General features: G+C 43.3%; 1 protein-coding gene across 2 annotated transcripts in view; it reads right to left on the bottom strand.

The window, feature by feature from the left end:
* Positions 1–12,552, bottom strand: part of FURIN (furin, paired basic amino acid cleaving enzyme) — a 391,128-nt gene that overhangs the window by 66,104 nt on the left and 312,472 nt on the right. For both annotated transcript variants that reach the window (XM_077472137.1, XM_077472136.1), the window contains exon 10: positions 3,934–4,034. In XM_077472137.1, the coding sequence (XP_077328263.1) occupies positions 3,934–4,034 (101 nt within the window). The remainder of the gene's footprint in view (positions 1–3,933; positions 4,035–12,552) is intronic.

Consider the following 12,552-nt stretch of genomic DNA (forward strand, 5'->3'; position numbering starts at 1 on the left):
GAACAAAACCTGTTAAGAGTCTGCAAAATACTTGCAACTGGGGTATAGGTTCACCTTCGAGCATACAGCCAGAGCTACAATGTAATGGTTTAGATCAAAGCATATCCATGTGTTAGAATGGCCCAGTCAAAGTCCATACATAAATCCAAATGAGAATCTGTGGCAAGACTTGAAAATTGCTGTTCACAGACGCTCTCCATCCAATCTGACAGAGCTTGTGCTATTTTGCAAAGATGAATGGGCAAAAATGTCACTTTCTAGATGTGCAAAGCTGGTAGAGACATACCCAAAAAGACTTGCAATTGCAGCAAAAGGTGGTTCTACAAAGTATTGACTCAGGGGGGCTAAATACATTCCATACTTTGATATTTATTGGTAAAAAAAAATTTGAAAACCCATTTATCTTTTTTCTTCCACTTCACAATTATGTGCCACTGTGTTGGTGTAACACCTAAAATATCAATAAAATACATTTACGTTTTTGTTGTAACATGACAAATGTGGAAAATGTTAGGGGGTTTGAGTAGTTTTTCAAGGCACTGTATTTGGTATAAAATTTTGAGTTTATGAAGGCAAAATATGCTCTTTATCACCTGAGGATGTAAAATACTTGCTCATACAATACAATATATGGTAAATAATTGTTTATAACGTTGTAAGACCATAAGATTCAAGAGCAGCCGCTATCAACCTTTTTAACATGGAAGAACACTTAACAGATTTCCAGTTTTGGGGAACCCCTAACCAAATTACTAATCAGAACTCTTGACCTGTATACTTGATTCAGGACATTAAGTACTGAAGCTTTTGCATCAGCTTGACAGCTAGGTAACTACCAATTTTGAAAAGGAAAGACTGAAAGATCAGTGCATATATTTTTTTCAGTACTAGCTTCCTTATATCCAATATAGGCATCTGATGCGCTGAAGCCCTTGCAAATGGCTTCTGGAAAAGTTCCACATGCCCAGTGATCTCCTCTGACATTTCAATCTGCTGCATTGATTGCTATCTGGCCGTGCAGGCCACTCTAAAATGGCAAATAAAATCAAATCTGCTTGAAAGGCTAGTGAACATTGATATGTGTTGATGCAGGGAGCATAGACCCGAATCCGCACAATGTGAAAGTTTCTCCTAGTCTCATAGTCTGCTCGCTCCAGATAGGCGACATGGTAGATCATGGATGAATTGAGTCTGTCGTGAAGATTTTCTTCCCCCTCCTGTGTGGATGCAGAAAAGCCAATCCAACATTCACGATAGATCCCTTTAGTGAAGGAGTTAGTGGTACGAGGCAACTTATGCGTTTGCACTGTACATGAATTTCAAATGGCAAGTATTCTTATTATCATGCCTAACCAGAAGATATACGATCTTTGCTGATAAGCATACTTCTCTTTTAAAAGCAGAACCCAACCTGATATACAACCTAATTTTTAATGCAACTCTTCTGTTTAATCTAATAAGCTTAAAGCAGGCCATGGTCTAGTTCATTTTCTGGCAACCTCCAGGGCCATGAGAATTTTGATAAGCCTGTTTTTGTATGCCCAAGAGGCTATACTCCTTAAATGGAAATCCCTACAGGGCCCTACTTTATGCCGCGTACACACGAGCAGACTGTATGGCGTACTTAGTCCGTCGAAACACATTTCAGCGGACAATCCGCTCGTGTGTGGGCTTCAGCGGACTTTTTCAGCGTGCAGTCCGGCGTACTAAGAATTTCGGATTTTTCGAAATTCTGTCCGTCGTATTTTGGTTTCAGCGGACAATCCGCTCGTCAGTATGCTAGTTTGACGGACTAAGAATGGCGCATGCCCAGAAAGGATTTACACGGTGGAAGGGTGCTTTGCTGTGTCTTGGACTTCCTATTTCTAGTCCCGTCGTACGTGCTGTACATGTCATCGCGCAAGCTTTCGACGGACTGTTTGTGCATCCGTGTGTGGTCAAGTCCGTTCAGTCAAAAGTACGACAGACTGTCCGTCGGATTGTATGATGAACTAAGTACGCCATACAGTCTGCTCGTGTGTACGCGGCATTAGACCTCTGAAAGTCTGTTTGGTAATAAAATGGTGCCATTGTATAAATTCACATATGAATCTAGAGGATGCCCCCACAAAATCTAGGTATGTGACAACTGGACAGAGTCCAGGGATACAGCCGTCCCAACGCCAATGCCCCCATGATTAGCTTTGATCTGCTTCCCAGTATTTGACATAGGTTATTTCATTATACCATGGGAACTTGTTTTCCTGAATCCTACTTCGTGCCTACCAGAAGAATGGAGTATGGTCACTTTGTCTTTGGCTGCCAACTTTTACGTTTTGTGTGCTTTTTGTTTTTCTGCATTCTTAAGACTGGGTATGACCAATAGGCTTTGTTTGTATACATTAAACTTTTAAATTCAATAAAAAAAAAAAATGTACATAAAAAAAGCTGGCCATATAGTTTGAAATTCAGCAGGGAAAGGCCAAATTTCGAAACATATATGGCCATCCCTGTGCAACAGAAGTCTACAGCGTGCTGATGAGAGTATTCAGACAGTGGAGAAGTCCCCGAAGTAAGAATGCAATAGCACAGCAGGGAGGATTGGGTGGATAGTGGAATCAGTTTGTTTTTTTCGATCAACCCACTGGCTGATCAGAAAAAAATACCCATCTATGCCGAGCCTTAATTTTACCAGATCATATTTATCAGATTTCATTCAGACCATTCACCCATCATATTCAGATTTCATGCCGACCTTTCACCCATCATATTCAGATTCCATGCCGACCTTTCACCCATCATATTCAGATTTCATGCAAACCTTTCACCCATCATATTCAGATTTCATGCAGACCTTTCACCCATCATATTCAGATTTCATGCAGACATTTTGCCAATCATATTCAGATTTCATGCAAACCTTTCACCCATCATATTCAGATTTCACATTCACATTCAGATTTCATGCAGACCTTTCGCCCATCATATTCAGATTAAGATTTCATGCAGACATTTCACCCATCATATTCAGATTAAGATTTCATGCAGACCTTTCACCCATCATATTCAGATTTCATGCAGACCTTTCACCCATCATATTCAGATTTCATGCAGACCTTTCACCCATCATATTCAGATTTCATGCAGACCTTTCACCCATCATATTCAGATTTCATGCAGACATTTTGCCAATCATATTCAGATTTCATGCAAACCTTTCACCCATCATATTCAGATTTCACATTCACATTCAGATTTCATGCAGACCTTTCGCCCATCATATTCAGATTTCATGCAGACATTTCACCCATCATATTCAGATTTCATGCAGACCTTTCACCCATCATATTCAGATTTCATGCAGACCTTTCACCCATCATATTCAGATTTCATGCAGACATTTTGCCAATCATATTCATATTTCATGCAGACCTTTCACCCACCACATTCAGATTTCACATTCAATCACATTCAAATTTCATGCAGACCTTTCACCCATCACATTCAGATTTCATGCAGACATTTCGTCAATCACATTCAGATTTAATGCAGACTTTTCGCCCATCACATTCAGATTAAGATTTCATGCAGACATTTCACCCATCATATTCAGATTTCATGCAGACATTTTGCCAATCATATTCATATTTCATGCAGACCTTTCACTCACCATATTCAGATTTCACATTCAATCACATTCAGATTTAATGCAGACCTTTCGCCCATCACATTCAGATTAAGATTTCATGCAGACATTTCACCCATCATATTCAGATTTCACATTCAATCACATTCAAATTTCATGCAGACCTTTCACCCATCATATTCAGATTTCATGCAGAACTTTTGCCCATCATATACAGATTTTTATCCAGACTATTTACATCTGTATGTGTTCACCATCAGTCTAGGTCACAATGTTTAACATAAATGTGTAAAACATAAAATACATACTTTGCTTCCAAAGCCAGCGCAATAATTCCAGCAGCCAATGGAGCAGATGCTGATGTTCCTGTGTGAGTATCTGTACACTTCTGTCTTAGATCTGTTGTTACCTGATGGAAGAGGAAAAACAGCCAGATCAGAACACACAGCCCTAATACTCCCAACAGGAAGCTGGCACGTTACCAAAAGCAGGCTAGACACAGACTGTGACAAAAAGTAATGACTGCATTTTTACATGGACTCTTCAAGTCTGACTTTTGAGTTAATACATTTGCTGAAGAAATATTGCAAACAGATTGAATTATTTTGCTGCTCTTCAGCTACAAGGATGCTGCAAGCTAAAATGCCATGGTGACCTACAGCAGTAGGCATATGTTGTATGTCAGTTATAGTGACACTTAAGGCTCCATGCACACTGAAGCTGATAAACTGCAGTTTATTGGCGTTTGGGCGTTTTTTGTAAAAGCCCATAAACTCCACTCTATGTTAGCCTATGTGTCCATGCACACATGGACGTTTTTCAGCTTTAATGAGCAGTGGAGTTTATGGGCTTTTTTCTGAACGCCAGAAATTCGCATTCAAAGTGCCGTTTTTCAGCGGCAAAAAACGACAAACGCTCATTAACGCTCATTAACGCTCGTTCATAAGGCTCCATGCACACTGAAGCTCAAAAAAGCTATTTCTGGACGCCAGATTGCTGGCAGAAAACGCTGGTTGAAAAACCTGCTTTTAACAGCGTTTTATACTAGCGTTAATGAGCGTTAATGAGCGTTTTACAGCGTTAGCGTTAATGGGCGTTTTTTATAAAAATACACAGAGGACACTCCAAAAATCCCACAATGCATTGAAAAATAGAATGCCGAACACTAATGAACGAGCGTTAATGAGCGTTAATGAGCGTTAATGAGCGTTAATGAGCGTTTGTCGTTTTTTGCCGCTGAAAAACGGCACTTTGAATGCGAATTTCTGGCGTTCAGAAAAAAGCCCATAAACTCCACTGCTCATTAAAGCTGAAAAACGTCCATGTGTGCATGGACACATAGGCTAACATAGAGTGGAGTTTATGGGCTTTTACAAAAAACGCCCAAACTCCAATAAACTGCAGTTTATCAGCTTCAGTGTGCATGGAGCCTTAGTGTTCGGCATTCTATTTTTCAATGCATTGTGGGATTTTTGGAGTGTCCTCTGTGTATTTTTATAAAAAACGCCCATTAACGCTAACGCTGTAAAACGCTCATTAACGCTCATTAACGCTCATTAACGCTAGTATAAAACGCTGTTAAAAGCAGGTTTTTCAACCAGCGTTTTCTGCCAGCAATCTGGCGTCCAGAAATAGCTTTTTTGAGCTTCAGTGTGCATGGAGCCTAAAAGACAAACTCTACAAAAACGTCTATGTAAAGGTCCTTTCAAATCCATGCAGTAATGCACACACATTCAGCGTGCAAAAAGACCAGATTATAGCATCATACTCCTTTGAGAGATTTTCCATGATTAAAAAGGAATAATAGGGGAATTAAGCTGCAAAAGTGTAACACCCAGTGGCGGAATTATCAGGGTCGCAACAGTCGCAAGTGCGACTGGGCCCTGTAGTTCTCCACCACTTCAGGGGGCCCACCGGCCGCCCACCCACCGCATGAGGGGCCCACCTGACTGTTTGGGGGGTGTGCGTCAGTGATTAACTGTCACTGTCGGGTTCATGCCATGGGGAGGGGGGCTTTCACCTGCTATGAGGGGAGAGACCACAAGAGACAAGTGCTTTGAGACTGTTTGTGGGGAGATGGGGTGGACACTCAGCAGACCTATTTAGTGAAGGCGGGGGAGGAGCTCTCTGAGGCAAGGCATTCCTGGAGGCGGCACACTTCACGAGGAACTTCATGAAGGATACTTTCTGATTCTGAGGAGGGGGAATCGATTGATTGGCAGTAAGTCACCATTTTGCATTGCAATCGATCCCAACCTCCACCACATCTACCTCTTACTGATCCCACCCCCCCCCCCACCACCACCACCACCCTCACTGATCTCATCCCTATCCCCCCCCCCCCCCCCATCATCTCTACAACAGAGGGGGTGAGGGGATAGGGATGAGATCAGTGGTGGTGGTGGGGGGATGGGATCAGTAAGGTATCAGTATGGGATCAGTCCCCCTCTAGTACCACCACCGCCCCTCTAGTGCCACCACCCCCTCCAGTGGGGGGGGGGGGGGGGCGGCCCTTCCTGATTTCTTTCACCGGGGCCCTGAGGTTTCTAGTTATGCCTCTGGTAACACCGTTGATACTGCCTCATGAAATTGTAAATTAAGAAAGAAAATTTTACCAATGTAGTTAGGAAAAACAAAACTGGGCAGGAGAGTGGCTAAGTGGTTAGCATTTCTGCCTGGCAGCACCAGGGTCATTTGTTTGAATCCCAAGCATGGCAATAACTGCCTGGAGTTTACATGTTCTCTCTGTGCTTGCGTGGGTTTTCTCCGTGGGCGTGAGTTTCCTCCCACCCTCCAAGGACATGCTGGTAGGATAATTGGCCCTAGAATGTGTATGTATGAATGCAAGTTAGGGACCTCAGATTGTAAGCTCCTTGATGGTATGGACCGATGTGAATGTACGATATATATGTAAAGTGCTGCGTAAATTGTCAGCGCTATGTTGAGCTTATGGTGTGCTGGTAAGGCTCAATGTTCTAGATTCCTAAGTGGTGCCATCCGCCTTTTTCACGACAACACTAAAGCTGTTGAGTTGGAAACCATTTGGGGTACGTTGTTCCTTTCTTCACATGGTTGTTGGAGTGCACATTACAAAACCCTTAAAGCAGGGGTCTCAAAATGGGCCAGCTCACTGACCATTAGACTGTTGGGGGGCCAGGCTGTGGCCAGTAGGAATAAATTACGTGGTGTTAACTTTGTTGGGTCATAGCGGGTCATAGCTACAGCTCTCCAAATCAGCAAACCTCATTCACCCTGCTGACTGGAAAGCCTTAGGCTGGCCATACATGGAGCAAATTTATTTTCTGCAACCACTGGGGGGGCTAGTTTGGAGCCATCCCCGCCGGGGGAAGACAGTGATTATCGCTAGTGGTTATAGCAGCTGCTAGCAATAATCGCAAGAGAATATGGCAGGCTGGTTGTACCCAAGTTGATCCATCAACTTGGTCCATTCAGCCTGCGTATTGTTGATTTGAATCTTGACTGGTTTCTGTTGAACCGGCCGAGATTCAAACCTTGTATGGCTGGCCTTAGGGTGGTGTGCTAGACCTCTGCAAAGAGACATCCGCTTTAACAAAAGAAAGCAGGGGTCCTTCTCTGTTGCAAGCTGGAAAGGAGCAGGCTCTTCTAGTCAGGCTCTGGTTGCCTGATAAAGAAAAACTGTAAATCTTGTTTTGATGCACCTGGAATGTATTTAGCCACTTTAAACTGAAAGTATCTTTGGGCTTTAATTGTGTTCACATGAGATACAAAATGTACAGCTCAGAAGATTACGTGAACTATTAATTCAGACCAGGTGTCAGCACTATGCTATAAACTGATGTAACAATATCAAATGCATCTTATATGCTGCATCTTCTGAAATACAGCGTGTAGAACATCTGCCCGTTTCATTAGAGTAATGAGTATACTGTAAAGAATAGAAAAAAAATCCCATCTGTCTATAGACATTGGACCTTAAAGCAAGTGTTGTAAAAATAAAATATAGTGAAGCAGAAAAATTGTATTGAGACTTCTTCTGAAATGCTAGTTGCCTGGCCCTCAAGTTGATTCAAGCGGCCTACATTCTGAATCCCTAACCCAGAACGACAGAGTCTTGTGAAAAATTAAGTACACCCATGGAAATTATTAACTTTCAACATATTTGTTCTTAATTCAACCAGTGCCCAAAAATACAGATAATATACATTAGGAAGATGAGAAAAATCTGCATTTTCAAGTATTTTATTACAAAAATATTAACCGATTTTCTTGTGTACTGTGGCTAAAGTTTACCCTTGGCATCAAATGCTGATGTATAACTGCCCACCAACAGGAGGAGAACTTCTGCTTGGATTGCCTAGGCAATGGGAAATGGAGCGGGTACCTGTCAAAACTAGGTACTCGCTCCCCCCTTTCCAAAAACAATATCATTCAAATGTGATAGAGGAGAGTGGGAGGAGGAAAAAGAGTGGAACTTCCGCTTTAGTGTGAAGTTCTGCTTTAAGTGGCTCTGTTTATTCTATCATTCCTCTGCTATCTGTCCTGTCTGAGTCACTTCTGACAGTCTATGTTGAAACCACAGAACCTCAGAAGATGGCCCTTCCCCCTCCAGCACACAGCGGGTGACTGCTTCAGCTGTGCATGTTTCCCTATGAGACTGTGTAGAAGGGGGTGTGCCCTTTCCCTCCACTCAAGTCTCAGATTACACTTAGCCCCCCCACTCAAGTCTCAGATAACATTTCACTCCTTTCCTTTTGCTGTGCATTGTGTGACATCAGACCCCTGTCTTCTGGAGCTCAGAAATAGCCTTTTATTTGTGAATTTCAAAACGCTGTGGAGGAGGAAGACATGTACAATGTACACTGTAGTGTCAAAAGTATTGGAACACCTGCCTTTACACGCAAATGAACTTTAATGACATCCCAGTCTTAGTCCGTAGGGTTCAATATTGGGTTGGCTCGCCCTTTGCAGCTATAACAGCTTAATTTCTTCTGGCAAGGCTGTCCACAAGATTTAGGAGTGTGTCTATGGGAATGTATGACCATTCTTCCAGAAGCATTGTGAGGTCAGGCACTAATGATGGATGAGAAGGCCTGGCTCGCAGTTTCACCTCTAATTCATCCCAAAGCAAAGGTGTTCTATTGGGTTGAGGTCAGGCTAATCAAGTTCCTCCACCCCAAACTCGCTCATCAATCTCTTTATGGACCTTGCTTTATGCACTGGTCCAAACAATTTGGTGAAGGGGGGGGGGGGGGATTATGGTGTAGGATTATTGGCCCCTCAGTTCTAGTGAAGGGAACTCTTAAGGTGACAGGAAACCAAAACATTTTGGACAATTTCATGCTCCCAACTTTGTAGGAACAGTTTGGGGATGGCCCCTTCCTGTTCCAACATGACTGTGCACCAGTGCATAAACAAAGTCCATAAAGACACGGATAAGCGAGTTTAGGGTGGAGGAACATGACTGCCTGGCACACAGTCCTGCCCTCAATCTGACAGAACATCTTCGGGATGAATCAGATTGGAGACTGCGAGCCAGGCCTTGTCCAACATCAGTGCCTGACCTCACAAATGCGCTTCTGGAAGAATGGTCAAACATTCCCATAGAAACACTCCTAAACCTTGTGGACAGCCTTCCCAGAAGAGTTGAAGCTGTTATAGCTGCAAAAGGTGAGCCAACTCAATATTGAACCCTATGGACTAAGACTGGGATGCCATTAAAGTTCATGTAAAGGCACCACTTTAAAAAGTCCATCTACCAAAAATCTAAAAGTTGCCATTTTAAAAGTTAATATAAAAATACACGCATGAAAACTATTCATTGTATACGTCAGTACTAATTTCACTTACTGCTCTGGAAATCTGTTATCAAGTTAGAGCAAATGATTAAAAACAAAAAAAACATGAACTGGCTACACTGACCATCTATAGCTTTATCCAAAAACGACTGGATTGGGGCCATAGTAAACAAATACACTTTGTTCAGGCTGTATGTTGAAACATTATGAATGCATTGTGAACCGCAAGGCAAACAGAAAAGAACACGCTTGGAACACGGACGTCCAACTGGCAGATAGAGGATGGAAGCAGTCCAGTCTAATGCTGCGGATTCAAACTAACGTGACAAATGAGGTAGGGGAGCGTTTAAAGGGAAAGGAATAGTGGAAACACACGGCAGGTTAAGCCTTGTTAAGCACGGTAATTTTTATTTAATAAAGTCGTTTGAAAGTACATATACTACAGCAACCAAGCTTTATTGCCTTTAGCCAACTGAGAGCATATTTTTCTTTGTTGACTCACAAGGTTACTAAACAAAGAGCCCAATGTACAAAGGGTTACATCAGGATCACATGTGCTACAATAGGATTAGTAACAAAAACGTACTCCTCCTTCAAACTAAAACATAATGAACCAATATTACTTTGCATGCAACTAATTGCCCATAGAACAAAATCTTTGCATCATATGAGTTTGCAGTCAACAGATGTTGCTTGTAATAAAAAGCAGATGAATTATAAACAAATGTGCGGCAATCTAGAGCTACAGGTTATGAAATATATTCAAATAACGGAGCTCATGCAACATAATTACAGCCCAGGTGGTCACATTCTAATCGCTGCTTTTGTTTACCAAGGAAGATTACCAAAAGCCTTTGTAGTTTATCTAAATTATATCTACCCAGCTCTTAAAAGAATTCCAGGTATGGATATTTTTACATATGAATATACCATACCTGTGGGATCCCTCTAGAAGCTGGAAATCACTGTTGTAGACATCACTACTCAAGTAACCCCCATGAGCTGCCAGGTCTCGTGCTGGACGGCTGCCCAGAATGCTTGGGAAAATGCAAAGCATCCTCTGAATGGTGCCCAGGTCAAGCAACTGACTTCCTGTGTTCACAATGCAGCAAGATAGCCACTCAGCACAAAGCTAGTGGAGATCACTGGAGTAGGGATGTCTACTACAGTGATTTCCATATTCTAGAGCAGCCTTTCTCAACCTTTTTAACACAGAGGAACCCTTGAAATAGTTCTCTGGTCTCGGGGAACCCCTTCTAAAAATGTAAAATCTACAACTCATGATTAGGGATGAGCTTCGTGTTCGAGTCAAACGTACGTTCGACTCGAACATTGGCTGTTCGGCCGTTCGGCGAATTCCGAACGTTTGGGCCGTTCGCGTCAAAATTCGAGTGACGCGCGTGCGGACCACAATGCACTGCGGTGGCGCAGTGCATTGCTGCCCCATGATTGGCCAAGCATGCACTGTGACCCCGCATGCTTGGCCAATCGCAGCGCCGGCAGCGAGGAGAGCCATGATTGGCCACAGGCATCCTGCCTGTGGCCAATCATAGCTCAGGCTGTGTAGTGCACGCCCCACACTATATAAGGCCGCCTTTGAGGCGGCCTCGTGTAGTGTGTTACTTAGCATCTGAAGCAGTGGGTGTTCTGTGTACCTTCAACACAGTACACACCAATCGTTTTTGGCTGATTTCCTATCTTGCTGCTGTGTAGTGGTTGTTGTCTGTGCCCTGACTGCAGTATACACCACTATATTCACCTCACCTATATAGCTAGTGATCTAGCTTTAACCACTTAACAACTGCCCATTGCCGATTAACGGCTTCAGGGCGGTTGTTTAACTCTGAGAGGCTGTTAATTAACGGCCTCCCAGAATTCTGCTCTCGCGTGCCCCGAGGTGCGCGCACTCGAGAGCATCCGTGACCGCCGGGTCCATAGGACCCAGCGCATCACGGATCACGGTAAACGGCATAGCGGGCGTTTACCACGTGATTGCTCCGTCAAATGACGGAGTGATCACTTGGAAACAAACCGGCGTCATGTTATGACGCCGGTTCCTCCCTCCCCTCTCTGTACCGATCGGTACAGCGGAGGGGAAAGAGATCGGTGTCAGCAGCGATGTGGGCTGCATCTGCAGTGCCCACATCGCTGCTCACCGAATTTAACCCCTCAATTCCCTGCCAATACTCTGCAATACCAGTGCATACCCCGCCATTACTCTGCAGTACCCCGCCATTACTCTGCAGTACCCCGCCATTACTCTGCAGTACCCCGCCATTACTCTGCAGTACCCCGCCATTACTCTGCAGTACCCCGCCATTACTCGGCAGTACCCGCCATTACTCTGCAGTACCCTGCCATTACTCTGCAGTACCCTGCCATTACTCTGCAGTACCCTGCCATTACTCTGTAGTACCCCCCAATACTCTGCAGTACCCTGCTATTACTCTGTAGTACCCCGCCAATACCCCGCCAATACTTTGTAATACCCTGCCATAAATTGCCATACCCAGCCATACTCAGAGATACCCAGCCATACTCGGTGATACCCTGAAATACCCAGCCATAGACGCCCCCACCCCTCACCGCCCTCCGGTGCTTCTACCAACTCGCCAGTACGATCAAAGCCAGAATCTTTTTTTTATTTTTTATTTCAGGCTTCCCAGCCTAGAGGTGAGATGTGGGGTCATATTGACCCCCCAGATTTCACTGTAAAGAGGACCTGTCACCCCATATTCCTATTACAAGGGATGTTTACATTTCTTGTAATAGGAATAAAAGTGATCAAAAAAATATTTTTGGGGAAAAAAATGTCAAACTAAAATAAATAAAGTAAAATGAACAATAAAAAAATAAAATAAAAATAAAGCGCCCATGTCCCCATGTGCTCGCATGTGCCACACATGTGAGGTATCGCCGAGAATGTTAGAGCGAGAGCAATAATTCTAGTCCTAGACCGCCTCTGCAACTCAAAACATGTAACCAGTAAAAAAAAATTTAAAGCGTCGCCTATGGGGATTTTTTAAGTAGCGACGTTTGGCGCCATTCCACGGGCATGTGCAATTTTGAAGAGTGACATGTTTGATATCTATTTACTCAGCATAACTTCATCTTTCACTTTATGCAAACATTGGGCTAACTTTACTGTTT

The sequence above is a fragment of the Lithobates pipiens genome, unplaced genomic scaffold, assembly GCF_037356315.1.
Source record: "Lithobates pipiens isolate NorthernLeopardFrog02 unplaced genomic scaffold, aLitPip1_a1.2 Scaffold_8, whole genome shotgun sequence".
Classification (NCBI taxonomy): Eukaryota; Metazoa; Chordata; class Amphibia; order Anura; family Ranidae; genus Lithobates; species Lithobates pipiens.